The 17,361-nt window shown below is 42.8% G+C and overlaps 1 protein-coding gene across 1 annotated transcript in view; it reads right to left on the minus strand.

The window, feature by feature from the left end:
• Window positions 1–14,539: 14,539 nt before the first annotated feature.
• Window positions 14,540–17,361, minus strand: part of LOC133550121 (uncharacterized) — a 28,885-nt gene continuing 26,063 nt past the window's right edge. Inside the window, exons 6-8 of the mRNA XM_061896201.1 lie at window positions 16,499–16,747; window positions 15,604–16,421; window positions 14,540–14,832 (exon numbers count right to left, since the gene is read on the minus strand). Of these exons, the coding sequence (XP_061752185.1) occupies window positions 14,771–14,832; window positions 15,604–16,421; window positions 16,499–16,747 (1,129 nt within the window). The 3' untranslated portion in view covers window positions 14,540–14,770. The remainder of the gene's footprint in view (window positions 14,833–15,603; window positions 16,422–16,498; window positions 16,748–17,361) is intronic.

Raw genomic sequence — 17,361 nt, forward strand, 5'->3', positions numbered from 1 at the left:
TGATGTGGATGTGTAGTCCTCCCTAGTAGAGACTGTGACATGTGAAGATGTTGTAGTCCTCCCTAGTAGAGACTGTGACATGTGAAGATGTTGTAGTCCTCCCTAGTAGAGACTGTGACATGTGAAGATGTTGTAGTCCTCCCTAGTAGAGACTGTGACATGTGAAGATGTTGTAGTCCTCCCTAGTAGAGACTGTGACATGTGAAGATGTTGTAGTCCTCCCTAGTAGAGACTGTGACATGTGAAGATGTTGTAGTCCTCCCTAGTAGAGACTGTGACATGTGAAGATGTTGTAGTCCTCCCTAGTAGAGACTGTGACATGTGAAGATGTTGTAGTCCTCCCTAGTAGAGACTGTGACATGTGAAGATGTTGTAGTCCTCCCTAGTAGAGACTGTGACATGTGAAGATGTTGTAGTCCTCCCTAGTAGAGACTGTGACATGTTGAAGATGTTGTAGTCCTCCCTAGTAGAGACTGTGACATGTTGAAGATGTTGTAGTCCTCCCTAGTAGAGACTGTGACATGTTGAAGATGTTGTAGTCCTCCCTAGTAGAGACTGTGACATGTGAAGATGTTGTAGTCCTCCCTAGTAGAGACTGTGACATGTGAAGATGTTGTAGTCCTCCCTAGTAGAGACTGTGACATGTGAAGATGTTGTAGTCCTCCCTAGTAGAGACTGTGACATGTTGAAGATGTTGTAGTCCTCCCTAGTAGAGACTGTGACATGTGAAGATGTTGTAGTCCTCCCTAGTAGAGACTGTGACATGTGAAGATGTTGTAGTCCTCCCTAGTAGAGACTGTGACATGTTGAAGATGTTGTAGTCCTCCCTAGTAGAGACTGTGACATGTGAAGATGTTGTAGTCCTCCCTAGTAGAGACTGTGACATGTGAAGATGTTGTAGTCCTCCCTAGTAGAGACTGTGACATGTGAAGATGTTGTAGTCCTCCCTAGTAGAGACTGTGACATGTGAAGATGTTGTAGTCCTCCCTAGTAGAGACTGTGACATGTGAAGATGTTGTAGTCCTCCCTAGTAGAGACTGTGACATGTGAAGATGTTGTAGTCCTCCCTAGTAGAGACTGTGACATGTGAAGATGTTGTAGTCCTCCCTAGTAGAGACTGTGACATGTGAAGATGTTGTAGTCCTCCCTAGTAGAGACTGTGACATGTGAAGATGTTGTAGTCCTCCCTAGTAGAGACTGTGACATGTGAAGATGTTGTAGTCCTCCCTAGTAGAGACTTGTGACATGTTGAAGATGTTGTAGTCCTCCCTAGTAGAGACTGTGACATGTGAAGATGTTGTAGTCCTCCCTAGTAGAGACTGTGACATGTTGAAGATGTTGTAGTCCTCCCTAGTAGAGACTGTGACATGTGAAGATGTTGTAGTCCTCCCTAGTAGAGACTGTGACATGTTGAAGATGTTGTAGTCCTCCCTAGTAGAGACTGTGACATGTTGAAGATGTTGTAGTCCCTCCCTAGTAGAGACTGTGACATGTGAAGATGTTGTAGTCCTCCCTAGTAGAGACTGTGACATGTTGAAGATGTTGTAGTCCTCCCTAGTAGAGACTGTGACATGTGAAGATGTTGTAGTCCTCCCTAGTAGAGACTGTGACATGTGAAGATGTTGTAGTCCTCCCTAGTAGAGACTGTGACATGTTGAAGATGTTGTAGTCCTCCCTAGTAGAGACTGTGACATGTGAAGATGTTGTAGTCCTCCCTAGTAGAGACTGTGACATGTGAAGATGTTGTAGTCCTCCCTAGTAGAGACTGTGACATCGTGAAGATGTTGTAGTCCTCCCTAGTAGAGACTGTGACATGTGAAGATGTTGTAGTCCTCCCTAGTAGAGACTGTGACATGTGAAGATGTTGTAGTCCTCCCTAGTAGAGACTGTGACATGTGAAGATGTTGTAGTCCTCCCTAGTAGAGACTGTGACATGTTGAAGATGTTGTAGTCCTCCCTAGTAGAGACTGTGACATGTGAAGATGTTGTAGTCCTCCTAGTAGAGACTGTGACATGTGAAGATGTTGTAGTCCTCCCTTAGTAGAGACTGTGACATGTGAAGATGTTGTAGTCCTCCCTTAGTAGAGACTGTGACATGTGAAGATGTTGTAGTCCTCCCTAGTAGAGACTGTGACATGTGAAGATGTTGTAGTCCTCCCTAGTAGAGACTGTGACATGTGAAGATGTTGTAGTCCTCCCTAGTAGAGACTGTGACATGTGAAGATGTTGTAGTCCTCCCTAGTAGAGACTGTGACATGTGAAGATGTTGTAGTCCTCCCTAGTAGAGACTGTGACATGTGAAGATGTTGTAGTCCTCCCTAGTAGAGACTGTGACATGTGAAGATGTTGTAGTCCTCCCTAGTAGAGACTGTGACATGTTGAAGATGTTGTAGTCCTCCCTAGTAGAGACTGTGACATGTGAAGATGTTGTAGTCCTCCCTAGTAGAGACTGTGACATGTGAAGATGTTGTAGTCCTCCCTAGTAGAGACTGTGACATGTTGAAGATGTTGTAGTCCTCCCTAGTAGAGACCTGTGACATGTTGAAGATGTTGTAGTCCTCCCTAGTAGAGACTGTGACATGTTGAAGATGTTGTAGTCCTCCCTAGTAGAGACTGTGACATGTGAAGATGTTGTAGTCCTCCCTAGTAGAGACTGTGACATGTTGAAGATGTTGTAGTCCTCCCTAGTAGAGACTGTGACATGTTGAAGATGTTGTAGTCCTCCCTAGATTAGAGACTGTGACATGTGAAGATGTTGTAGTCCTCCCTAGTAGAGACTGTGACATGTTGAAGATGTTGTAGTCCTCCCTAGTAGAGACTGTGACATGTGAAGATGTTGTAGTCCTCCCTAGTAGAGACTGTGACATGTTGAAGATGTTGTAGTCCTCCCTAGTAGAGACTGTGACATGTGAAGATGTTGTAGTCCTCCCTAGTAGAGACTGTGACATGTGAAGATGTTGTAGTCCTCCCTAGTAGAGACTGTGACATGTGAAGATGTTGTAGTCCTCCTAGTAGACTGTGACATGTGAAGATGTTGTAGTCCTCCCTAGTAGAGACTGTGACATGTGAAGATGTTGTAGTCCTCCCTAGTAGAGACTGTGACATGTGAAGATGTTGTAGTCCTCCCTAGTAGAGACTGTGACATGTGAAGATGTTGTAGTCCTCCCTAGTAGAGACTGTGACATGTGAAGATGTTGTAGTCCTCCCTAGTAGAGACTGTGACATGTTGAAGATGTTGTAGTCCTCCCTAGTAGAGACTGTGACATGTGAAGATGTTGTAGTCCTCCCTAGTAGAGACTTGTGACAGGTTGAAGATGTTGTAGTCCTCCCTAGTAGAGACTGTGACATGTTGAAGATGTTGTAGTCCTCCCTAGTAGAGACTGTGACATGTGAAGATGTTGTAGTCCTCCCTAGTAGAGACTGTGACATGTTGAAGATGTTGTAGTCCTCCCTAGTAGAGACTGTGACATGTTGAAGATGTTGTAGTCCTCCCTAGTAGAGACTGTGACATGTGAAGATGTTGTAGTCCTCCCTAGTAGAGACTGTGACATGTTGAAGATGTTGTAGTCCTCCCTAGTAGAGACTGTGACATGTGAAGATGTTGTAGTCCTCCCTAGTAGAGACTGTGACATGTGAAGATGTTGTAGTCCTCCCTAGTAGAGACTGTGACATGTTGAAGATGTTGTAGTCCTCCCTAGTAGAGACTGTGACATGTGAAGATGTTGTAGTCCTCCCTAGTAGAGACTGTGACATGTTGAAGATGTTGTAGTCCTCCCTAGTAAAGACTGTGACATGTTGAAGATGTTGTAGTCCTCCCTAGTAGAGACTGTGACATGTTGAAGATGTTGTAGTCCTCCCTAGTAGAGACTGTGACATGTGAAGATGTTGTAGTCCTCCCTAGTAGAGACTGTGACATGTTGAAGATGTTGTAGTCCTCCCTAGTAGAGACTGTGACATGTTGAAGATGTTGTAGTCCTCCCTAGTAGAGACTGTGACATGTTGAAGATGTTGTAGTCCTCCCTAGTAGAGACTGTGACATGTGAAGATGTTGTAGTCCTCCCTAGTAGAGACTGTGACATGTTGAAGATGTTGTAGTCCTCCCTAGTAGAGACTGTGACATGTTGAAGATGTTGTAGTCCTCCCTAGTAGAGACTGTGACATGTTGAAGATGTTGTAGTCCTCCCTAGTAGAGACTGTGACATGTTGAAGATGTTGTAGTCCTCCCTAGTAGAGACTGTGACATGTTGAAGATGTTGTAGTCCTCCCTAGTAGAGACTGTGACATGTTGAAGATGTTGTAGTCCTCCCTAGTAGAGACTGTGACATGTTGAAGATGTTGTAGTCCTCCCTAGTAGAGACTGTGACATGTTGAAGATGTTGTAGTCCTCCCTAGTAGAGACTGTGACATGTGAAGATGTTGTAGTCCTCCCTAGTAGAGACTGTGACATGTTGAAGATGTTGTAGTCCTCCCTAGTAGAGACTGTGACATGTGAAGATGTTGTAGTCCTCCCTAGTAGAGACTGTGACATGTTGAAGATGTTGTAGTCCTCCCTAGTAGAGACTGTGACATGTTGAAGATGTTGTAGTCCTCCCTAGTAGAGACTGTGACATGTGAAGATGTTGTAATCCTCCCTAGTAGAGACTGTGACATGTGAAGATGTTGTAGTCCTCCCTAGTAGAGACTGTGACATGTGAAGATGTTGTAGTCCTCCCTAGTAGAGACTGTGACATGTTGAAGATGTTGTAGTCCTCCCTAGTAGAGACTGTGACATGTTGAAGATGTTGTAGTCCTCCCTAGTAGAGACTGTGACATGTTGAAGATGTTGTAGTCCTCCCTAGTAGAGACTGTGACATGTGAAGATGTTGTAGTCCTCCCTAGTAGAGATTGTGACATGTTGAAGATGTTGTAGTCCTCCCTAGTAGAGACTGTGACATGTGAAGATGTTGTAGTCCTCCCTAGTAGAGACTGTGACATGTGAAGATGTTGTAGTCCTCCCTAGTAGAGACTGTGACATGTGACAAAGAAAGAGATCCAAGACCAGGACTAAGAATTATGGTCACTTTTCATTTAGAAACACCAAGAGTGTCATCCTGTTTCTAGCACTCGTCCCTCTTAAGAACCTTTTGTCTCTCTGCTGGTGATGACCTTCCATTTAGTGTTAGAGCTTAGACCTCCAGGCCAGAGTGCTTTTCACTGAGGGCCAACTGCCACTTATGTTGCCGCATCTAACTGTCAATACTATTATTACACCATTTTTTAAATGTATTTTACTTGTAGTTTTTTTTTTTTTTTTAATCAAAATGTAAAAAAAATAAGTTGCAATGATTTCACTTTAGGCTTCACGGTGGCAGAGGGGTTAGTGCGTCTGCCTCACAATACGAAGTTCCTGCAGTCCTGGGTTCAAATCCAGGCTCGGGATCTTTCTGTGTGGAGTTTGCATGTTCTCCCCGTGAATGCGTGGGTTCCCTCCGGGTACTCCGGCTTCCTCCCACTTCCAAAGACATGCACCTGGGGATAGGTTGATTGGCAACACTAAATTGGCCCTAGTGTGTGAATGTGAGTGTGAATGTTGTCTGTCTATCTGTGTTGGCCCTGCGATGAGGTGGCGACTTGTCCAGGGTGTACCCTGCCTTCCGCCCGATTGTAGCTGAGATAGGCGCCAGCGCCCCCCGCGACCCCGAAAGGGAATAAGCGGTAGAAAATGGATGGATGGATGGATTTCACTTTAAAATGTAGTGTATATTACTGTAAATGTAGTGTATATTACTGTAAATGTAGTGTATATTATTGTATATGTAGTGTATATTACTGTAAATGGAGTGTATATTACTGTAAATGTAGTGTATATTACTGTAAATGGAGTGTATATTACTGTAAATGTAGTGTATATTACTGTAAATGTAGTGTGTATTACAGTACATGTAATGTATATTACTGTACATGTAGTGTATACGACTGTACATGTAGTGTATATTATTGTATATGTAGTGTATATAACTGTACATGTAGTGTATATTACTGTAAATGTAGTGTATATTACTGTACATGTAATGTATATTACTGTACATGTAGTGTATACGACTGTACATGTAGTGTATATTACTGTATATGTAGTGTATATAACTGTACATGTAGTGTATATTACTGTAAATGTAGTGTATATTACTGTACATGTAGTGTATATTACTGTAAATGTTGTGTATATTACTGTAGATGTAGTGTATTTTACTGCACATGTAGTGTATATTACTGTATAAATAGTGTTTACTACTGTAAATGTAGTATATATTTAACTGTACATGTAGTGTATATTACTGTAAATGTTGTGCATATTACTGTACATGTAGTGTATAAAACTGTACAAAAAATGTATATTACTGTACATGTAGTGTACATTAGTGTAAATGTAGTGTTTATGAATTTACTTGTAGTGTATATTACTATACATTTAATGTATATGACTGTACATGTAGTGTATATTACTGTATAAATAGTGTTTACTACTGTAAATGTAGTGTATATTTAACTGTAGATGTAGTGTATATTACTGCAAATGTTGTGCATATTACTGTACATGTAGTGTATAAAACTACAAAAAAATGTATATTACTGTAAATGTAGTGTTTATGAATGTACTTGTAGTGTATATGACTGTAAATGTAGTGCACCGTATATTACTGTACATGTAGTCTATATTACTGTAAATGTAGTGTAAATTACTGTAATTGTAGTGTATATTACTGTAAATGTTGTGCATATTACTGTACATGTAGTGTATAAAACTTTACAAATAATGTATATTACTGTACATGTAGTGTATATTATTGTAAATGTAGTGTATTTTACTGTAAATGTAGTGTATATTACTGTACATGTAGTCTATATTACTGTAAATGTAGTGTAAATTACTGTAATTGTAGTGTATATTACTGTAAATGTTGTGCATATTACTGTACATGTAGTGTATAAAACTTTACAAATAATGTATATTACTGTACATGTAGTGTATATTATTGTAAATGTAGTGTATTTTACTGTAAATGTAGTGTATATAACTGTACATGTAGTGTATTTTACTGTACAGTTAGTGTATATTACTGTATAAATAGTGTTTACTACTGTAAATGTAGTGTATATTACTGTAAATGTAGTGTATATTACAGTACATAGAAAAACACCACAACTGTTTTTATGCTTTAAAAAAAAGAAAAAGGCAACTCAGTTGTCAGAATTTTACTGTAAAAATTGGATTTTTTTTTTTTACTGTAAATAAAAAAAAACTGCAATTTTACAGTAAAATGTTGCCAGTTTGTTTGTTAGTTTTTGGGGTTTTTTAGTTGGTTTTTTTTACCACAAATCAACAAGTGTATATTTCTGAGTGTATTACTGTAATTGCCAAAACGGCACCACAGTCTATTTATAACAGTAAATAAAAATAAAAAGTACAGTTTTTTTTGTTTGTTTTTTTTTCATTGTAAAAAGCTCCGTCAATATCAGAAATCTATTTCTACTTTTACATTGCAGAATTTGATGGATCACTTGCTTTGGAAATGATTATTATTACTTTTTATTTCCATTCAAAACATGGTTTGAATGTTTGATCATATATGATTATATGATATTTGAGTTAAGGTCATTATTTAATTTGTATTTTCTTCTAAAAAATAAAGAATAGATTTAGTAAGAAAATCATTGACACATATTATTTCCAGGGGCCAAATCAAACAAAGTGGCCCCCGGGCCCTGACTTTGACACCTGTGCTAGTTTAAGCCATCTTGTAGGATAAATCCCCTCTGGCATCAAACCCCATCAGGGCGTGGCCTGTTCGGCAACAACAACAACAGCCACTTCCGGTCACATCTGCTGTGAAATGGGGATATATTGTCCCTATTATTGATCGAACCATTGTTCCCAATCCCGTGACGTGGATGCTTAATCCACGCGAACGGAACCCCCCCCAGCGTGTTTACCTGCAGCCCGGGGGGGAGAGGGAGTGGAAGGTGGAGAGGGAGAACATCTCAGCCCGGTCCGCCATCTTCTGACTCAACAGCCGCTGCAGACAATCAGGAGCAGTCCATCCACGGCACGGCGAGTTCTCCTCCACGCACACGATCCGCCGGATCTTCAAGCAGGGGCCGGGACTGCTCGGATCAGACCAGCTTTTGGGGCGTCATCGAGTCGTTCAGACGGACTGGAGCCTGGGTGCAGATCTGGTGTGGAAGAGGGGGGGGGGTAAAAACACGTCCGACACGGCGTCTGTGGATGCTGCGTGGGTCGGCAGTGCGGAGACAGGGAGGAGAGGAGAGGAGAGCGCGTCACCGAGTGGGATGCAGGAAGAGGGAGGAGAGGGATGCTCCACCGCCGGTGACGTCATCTACCCAAAAAAAAAAAAAAGAGCACCGCGCGTTAAAATGTTATATTCATCCAATATTTCCTTTCGTGGAATTATTGGTTGTGTACATGAGTCCACGCATGAATATATTTATATTCATTACAATTGGTTTTGTTCATTACATAATGTACATGCGGTGCAGTTACCCGCATGTGCCACTAGAGGTCACTCACTGCCTTACAATGTCCGGGCAGGAAGTTATTGACGTGACGCCTCAATTCCACTTCCGCTAACTGGCAGTGATGATAATAATAATAATAATGTTATCTTTTTTTTTCACCAAGTAGAACATCTGAAAACACTACAACCACCATCATGATGACATTAAATACAGTAGTGCAGTAGACCTAAGTATTCATTAAGTACCAATATAATGACATTAAATACAGTAGTGTAGTAGACTTAAGTATTCATTAAGTACCACCGTAATGACATTAAATACAGTAGTGTAGTAGACTTAAGTATTCATTAAGTACCACCATAATGACAACATTAAATACAGTAGTGTAGTAGACCTAAGTATTCTTTAAGTACCACCGTAATGACATTAAATACAGTAGTATAGTAGACCCAAGTATTCATTAAGTACCACCATAATGACAACATTAAATACCGTAGTGTGGTAGACCTAAGTACTCATTAAGTACCACCATGATGACATTAAGTACAGTAGTGTCGTAGACCTAAGTATTCATTAAGTACCACCATAAAGACAACATTAAAATAGTGTATTACTTCTAAGTATTCATCAAGTATCAACATTATGACATTAAATAGAGTAGTGTAGTAGACCTAAATATTCATTAAGTACTGACATAATGATATTAAATACAGTAGTGAAGTACACCTAAGTATTCATTAAGTACCACCATAATGACAACATTAAATACCGTAGTGTGGTAGACCTAAGTATTCATTAACTCCCACAATGATGACATTAAATAAATAGTGTAGTAGACCTAAGTATTAATCAAGCACCAACACAATGACATTAAATAGAGTAGTGTAGTAGACCTAAGTATTCATTAAGTACCACCATAATGACATTAAATGCAGTAGTGTAGTAGACCCAAGTATTCATTAAGTACCACTTAATGACAACATTAAATACAGTAGTGTGGTAGACCTAAGTATTCATTAAGTACCACAATAATGACAACATTAAAATAGTGTAGTACTTCTAAGTATTCATCAAGTATCAACATAATGACATTAAATACAGTAGTGTAGTAGACCTAAGTATTCATTAAGTACCCCCATAATGACGAATGCAGTAGTGTAGTAGACCCAAGTATTCATTAAGTACCAACATAATGACATTAAATACAGTAGTGTAGTAGACCTAAGTATTCATTAAGTACTAACATAATGACAACATTAAATACAGTAGTGTAGTAGACGTAAGTATTCATTAAGTACCAACATAATGACATTAAATAGAATAGTGTAGTAGACCTAAGTATTCATTAAGTACTGACATAATGACATTAAATAGGGTTGTGTAATATACCTAAGTATACATTAAGTACCACCATAATGACATTAAAAACAGTAGTGTAGTAAACCTAAGTATTCATTAAGTACCAACATAATGACATTAAATAGAATAGTGTAGTAGACCTAAGTATTCATTAAGTACTGACATAATGACATTAAATAGGGTAGTGTAATATACCTAAGTATACATTAAGTACCACCATAATGACATTAAAAACAGTAGTGTAGTAGACCCAAGTATTCATTAAGTACCAACATAATCGTCACGCCACGCCATCGTCCGCTGGGGTGGAGGGAGCATGGCCAGAGACAGGAGCAGACCCAACAAAGCAACCTCGATTACTGTAACGTATTATTTTCGGGTCTCCCCATGTCTAGCATTAAAAGATTACAGTTGGTACAAAATGCGGCTGCTAGACTTTTGACAAGAACAAGAAAGTTTGATCACATTACGCCTGTACTGGCTCACCTGCACTGGCTTCCTGTGACTTTAAGGTTTTACTACTTACGTATAAAATACTGCACGGTCTAGCTCCATCCTATCTTGCCGATTGTATTGTACCATATGTCCCGGCAAGAAATCTGCGTTCAAAGGACTCCGGCTTATTAGTGATTCCTAAAGCCCAAAAAAAGTCTGCGGGCTTATAGAGCGTTTTCCGTTCGGGCTCCAGTACTCTGGAATGCCCTCCCGGTAACAGTTCGAGATGCTACCTCAGTAGAAGCATTTAAGTCTCACCTTAAAACTCATTTGTATACTCTAGCCTTTAAATAGACCTCCTTTTTTAGACCAGTTGATCTGCCACTTCTTTTCTTTTTTCTCCTATGTCCCACTCTCCCTTGTGGAGGGGGTCCGGTCCGATGACCATGGATGAAGTACTGGCTGTCCAGAGTCGAGACCCAGGATGGACCGCTCGTCGGGACCCAGGATGGACCGTTCGCCTGTGTATCGGTTGGGGACATCTCTACGCTGCTGATCCGCCTCCGCTTGAGATGGTTTCCTGTGGACGGGACTCTCGCTGCTGTCTTGGGATCCGCTTTGAACTGAACTCTCGTGGCTGTGTTGGAGCCACTATGGATTGAACTTTCACAGTATCATGTTAGACCCGCTCGACATCCATTGCTTTCGGTCCCCTAAAGGGGGGGGGGGGGGGTTGCCCACATCTGAGGTCCTCTCCAAGGTTTCTCATAGTCAGCATTGTCACTGGTGTCCCACTGAATGTGAATTCTCCCTGCACACTGGGTGTGAGTTTTCCTTGCCCTTTTGTGGGTTCTTCCGAGGATGTTGTAGTCGTAATGATTTGTGCAGTCCTTCGAGACATTTGTGATTTGGGGCTATATAAATAAACATTGATTAATTGATTGATTGATAGAATGTACTTCCACTATTGTCCTATCTGTTCCAATGAATACTTACTTTTTCCCCCTCAGTCCTTCTTTCGTAAATTAACCAGATTCTAAACTTAATTTGGAAAAGAAGAGCCACAGATTACATGCTCAGTATTTGCAAAGACCCAAGTCGGGCAATATGAAGCATTTCATCCTCCCCCGTTGTGGTTGGTTATGGAGGCAATTTCAACTCAACCTGTTTCCCTTTAGAGCTCCAGCTCACTCTCCCATTCACTCATCTACCTTTTCTTTTACAAAAAAATCCAACCGTAAAAGCCTCATTCAAGATTTAAGAGCTGTCTTGGTTTACAGTCTTAGACCCATCACTGCTAAACGTGCTTTCCCTGCCTCTCTTATAGATGGTGCCTTTTTAAGGTGGTCAAGTCGAGGGGTCAACAACATTAAATATTTAAACATTGAAAACAGTTTTGCCTCTTTTCTGACTTTAAGGTTTTACTACTTACGTATAAAATACTACACGGTCTAGCTCCATCCTATCTTGCCGATTGTATTGTACCATATGTCCCGGCAAGAAATCTGCGTTCAAAGGACTCCGGCTTATTAGTGATTCCCAAAGCCCAAAAAAAGTCTGCGGGCTATAGAGCGTTTTCATTTCGGGCTCCAGTACTCTGGAATGCCCTCCCGGTAACAGTTCGAGATGCCACCTCAGTAGAAGCATTTAAGTCTCACCTTAAAACTCATCTGTACACTCTAGCCTTTAAATAGACTCCCTTTTTAGACCAGTTGATCTGCCGCTTCTTTTCTTTTTCTCCTATGTCCCACTCTCCCTTGTGGAAGGGGTCCGGTCCGATCCGGTGGCCATGTACTGCTCGCCTGTGTATCGGCTGGGGACATCTCTGCGCTGCTGATCCGCCTCCGCTTGGGATGGTTTCCTGCTGTGAACGGGACTCTCGCTGCTGTGTTGGATCCGCTTTGGACTGGACTCTCGCGACTGTGTTGGATCCATTATGGATTGAACTTTCACAGTATCATGTTAGACCCGCTCGACATCCATTGCTTTCCTCCTCTCCAAGGTTCTCATAGTCATCATTGTCACCGACGTCCCACTGGGTGTGAGTTTTTCCTTGCCCTTATGTGGGCCTACCGAGGATGTCGTAGTGGTTTGTGCAGCCCTTTGAGACACTAGTGATTCAGGGCTATATAAGTAAACATTGATTGATTGATTGATTGATTTTCAGCAACTGTTTGATTAATTTTCACTCCCGAAGCAACATTTCTTTGGATATCTACAAATCTGCACTTTTGCTCGCAACACTTTTCCTAGGTTTCCGGACTTACCGACTGAGGCAGTTTTAATAGCCAAATTTTTCTTTTGCGGCCTGAATCTTTGACGCCAATGAAGTCACTTTGGGTACCAGTCTGTCTGAGGATAGTTGGACAAAGATCTTAAGTAGAGTTCATCAATCAATCAATCAATCAATGTTTATTTATATAGCCCCAAATCACAAATGTCTCAAAGGACTGCACAAATCATTACGACTACAACATCCTCGGAAGAACCCACAAAAGGGCAAGGAAAACTCACACCCAGTGGGCAGGGAGAATTCACACCCAGTGGGACGCCAGTGACAATGAGAAACCTTGGAGAGGACCTCAGATGTGGGCAACCCCCCTCCCCCCTTACAGCATGAGGAAGTTCACACTGGGGCGGTATAGCTCGGTTGGTAGAGTGGCCGTGCCAGCAACTTGAGAGTTGCAGGTTCGATTCCCGCATCCGCCATCCTAGTCACTGCCGTTGTGTCCTTGGGCAAGACACTTTACTCACCTGCTCCCAGTGCCACCCACACTGGTTTAAATGTAACTTAGATATTGGGTTTCACTATGTAAAGCGCTTTGAGTCACTAGAGAAAAGCGCTATATAAATATAATTCACTTCACTTCGCTATAATGGTAGCCTACATTTTCATTTTTATTACCGTTGTTTAAACAGTATTAGCAACTACTGGTAGCTATTGTCGACGAAGCAGCTCATTTCGACGGAACAGCGGCACCAAGCGCTCAAATCGGATCTGTCCAATCTAAAAGTCTGTGAGCAAGAACAAATTTTGCTCGAATTCAAGGAAACGTCTTCTAAGACAATCAATCAATCAATCAATCAATGTTTATTTATACAGCCCCAAATCACAAATGTCTCAAAGGACTGCACAAATCATTACGACTACAACATCCTCGGAAGAACCCACAAAAGGGCAAGTAAAACTCACACCCAGTGGGCAGGGAGAATTCACATCCAGTGGGACGCCAGTGACAATGCTGACTATGAGAAACCTTGGAGAGGACCTCAGATGTGGGCAACCCCGCCCCCTTTAGGGGACCGAAAGCAATGGATATCGAGCGGGTCTAACATGATACTGTGAAAGTTCAATCCATAGTGGCTCCAACACAGCCGCGAGAGTTCAGTTCAAAGCGGATCCAAGACAGCAGCTTGGGAAACCATCCCAAGCGGAGGCGGATCAGCAGCGTAGAGATGTCCCCAACCGATACACAGGCGAGCGGTCCATCCTGGGTCTCGACTCCGGACAGCCAGTACTTCATCCATGGTCATCGGACCGGACCCCCTCCACAAGGGAGGGGGGGGGGGGGGGGGGACATGGGAGAAAAAGAAAAGAAGCGGCAGATCAACTGGCCTAAAACGGAGATCTATTTAAAGGCTAGAGTATACGGATGAGTTTTAAGGTGAGACTTCTACTGTTCATAAGTCTTTCATTTGTGCCAGATGCCAAGATCTGATAAGCTAAGGTATATGATGGCATGTCTGTGTTTTGCGATCACAGGGTTTCCCAACACATTCATTTATTTGTGGCGGCCCGCCATGAAAGAATTACGGCCGCCACAAATTAAAAAAAATAAAATATATATATATATATGTATAATTTTTCTTTTTTTAATATCGGCTTTTGACTCACTCGACCGCACATAAAAGTAATGGGACTCTGTCTGTGAATGGAGCTTGTAGTTACATATTATATAAATATGTAAATATGTATTTAAATATGTATATAAAGTGTTGTAATTATATTCCAACTCCGCGTTCTTCTTGGTCATCGCCGCCGCCGCTAACTCCAAGATACAGCTGAAAATATTCCATTTCTTGATAGTTATGATTGATTTGTTTAGCGCCACACGGAATAATGGCGGCACTTGCTTCCTGTTTACTATGCAGATCACGACACCAGCGTTTCAACAAAACAATTGCAATTTTATTTCCATCAGATGGAAACATTTACAATCTGACTTGGGGAAAAAAAAAAAAAAGTGCCTTTTATTACATATTTCATGTCATTACAAAGCGACAATGCAAACAGAAGTGGCAATTTCAAAAGGTTTTATTCTTTGGGACACTGAATATTTTAATTTTTTTCCCCCCTCTTTCTTTTTGCTGAAACAGAGGTCGTAGCGTTGTGCAGGAAATGACATCCAGTCAGTCGTCAACCGATGTGAAGGTTTATTTGGATTTCCATGGAATGTTGGCTTTATTTCTGCTCTCCGATGGCGATGGGACCCAACGTGACTGCACCCCTCCAGACTATCTCTTCTGAGAAACAAAGACATGTTATCATTAATACAATTATATTTATTGTTATAATTATTATCAAATATAATTGTTGTTATAGCCACGGGTTGGGGAGGAGACCCTGCCCCAAGTGGAGGAGTTCAAGTACCTAGGAGTCTTGTTCACGAGTGGGGGAAGAGTGGATCGTGAGATCGACAGGCGGATCGGTGCGGCGTCTTCAGTAATGCGGACGTTGTACCGATCCGTTGTGGTGAAGAAGGAGCTGAGCCGGAAGGCAAAGCTCTCAATTTACCGGTCGATCTACGTTGCCGTCCTCACCTATGGTCATGAGCTTTGGGTCATGACCGAAAGGATAAGATCACGGGTACAAGCGGCCCAAATGAGTTTGGGTCTCTCCCTTAGAGATAGGGTGAGAAGCTCTGCCATCCGGGAGGAACTCAAAGTAAAGCCGCTGCTCTTCCAGATCGAGAGGAGCCAGATGAGGTGGTTCGGGCATCTGGTCAGGATGCCACCCGAACGCCTCCCTAGGGAGGTGTTTAGGGCACGTCCAACCGGAAGACCCAGGACACGTTGGGAAGACTATGTCTCCCGGCTGGCCTGGGAACGCCTCGGGATCCCCCGGGAAGAGCTAGACCAAGTGGCTGGGGAGAGGGAAGTCTGGGTTTCCCTGCTTAGGCTGCTGCCCCCGCGACCCGACCTCGGATAAGCGGAAGATGATGGATGGATGGATGGATATTATAATATATATTTTATCTATAATATACTATCGAGCTGTGTAAAAACAGGACATACCTTCTGTCACGGAACGGCCCTTCCTTGAACCGCCGCCGGAGACCCAGGCACTGAGGGTTTTTTTAACAACCGGAGAGCTGACTGTTACACCGCTGCCAGTGCTCCAGGTACCTTGGCCTGGTTGTTGGCCGGGGGTCCAAGGTTTGCCACCTCCAGTGGTGGTTGAGCCACCGCCCCCGGTGCTCCAAGAAGTGCTTCCACCCGAAGAACCTTGTTGTTGTTGGCCGGGGGTCCAGGGTTTGCCACCTCCAGTGGTGGTAGAGCCACCGCCCCCGGTGCTCCAAGAAGTGCTGCCGCCCGAAGAACCTTGTTGTTGTTGTTGGCCGGGGGTCCAGGGTTTGCCACCTCCAGTGGTGGTTGAGCCACCGCCCCCGGTGCTCCAAGAAGTGCTGCCGCCCGAAGAACCTTGTTGTTGTTGGCCGGGGGTCCAGGGTTTGCCACCTCCAGTGGTGGTTGAGCCACCGCCACCGCCACCGCCCCCGCCACCGCCCCCGGTGCCCCAGGTAGTGACTGTTCCGCCCCCTGTGCTCCAAGAAGTGCTGCCACCCGAAGAACCTTGTTGTTGTTGTTGGCCGGGGGTCCAGGGTTTGCCACCGGTGCTCCAGGAAGTGCTGCCGTCCGAAGAGCTTTGTTGTCGTTGGCGGGGTGGGAGCCATGGTTTCCCGCCTCCAGTGGTGGTTGAGCCACCGCCCCCTGTACCCGTAGAAGGATTCCAACCTGTGTTTCCACCGCTGTTCACCACACCTTGACCGGTGGACTGGTGTCCGCCGCTACTACATGTGCCGCAAGCTGCATCCACTCCGCTGGCCTCCCTCCAGCTGCTCAGGGAAAAGGTGACACAAGGAGTCTCGCTAGCACCTGGTGCTCAGGAAGTGTCTCGCTTTCGATCACTCACCCATCGATGTAGGAGCAGGCCCTGTGCTCGGAATCAATGCTGTGGCTGGTGGACGTGGCTCTCAGGTAGCAGGTGATGTAGATCCTATTGGAGTAGTCGATTTCACCTTGTTTCCCCTTTCCACCTCCGCCTCCACCTCCGTCAGTGCCCAGGAACCTAAAGGCCTCCAACAAGAACCGAAGCTTGTTCTCGTCCGTGCGCTGCATGAATCTGGAGTTTGATCCCGTGATGCTGGCATCGACTAAACACCTGCAGGTAAGACAGTCCAGCAATGAGAGAAAACGTAGAGAAAAACAAGCAACATCTTTTTTTGAACGTCCCGATGACTGCAAACTTGTCTTCTTGGTGATCCGCAGCCAATTAGTCACGTGTCATCAAAGACTCAAAATGCATTTATTTCAATATGCGTTATAACAAAAACAATAATATTAAAAAAAAATGCTGATAGTCCAACTCATACTATTTGGTATACACACGTAATAAATACTGACTGGTAAGCGGTAGAAAATGGATGGATGGATGGTATAAAAATGTAAAAAATACTGACTGGTATACACACATAATTAATACCGACTGGTATACAAACGTAAAAAATACTGACTGGTATACAATCATAAAAAATACTGACTGGTATACACATGTAAAAAATACTGACTGGTATACACACGTAATAAATACTGACTGGTATACAAACGTAAAAAAATACTGACAGGTATACACACATAATACTGACTGGTATACACACGTAATAAATACTGGCTGGTATACAAACGTAAAAGATACTGACTGGTATACACATGTAATACATACTTACTAGTATACAAACATAATAAATACTGACTGGTTTACACACGTAATAAATA

This window comes from Nerophis ophidion, linkage group LG03 (assembly GCF_033978795.1).
Source record: "Nerophis ophidion isolate RoL-2023_Sa linkage group LG03, RoL_Noph_v1.0, whole genome shotgun sequence".
Classification (NCBI taxonomy): Eukaryota; Metazoa; Chordata; class Actinopteri; order Syngnathiformes; family Syngnathidae; genus Nerophis; species Nerophis ophidion.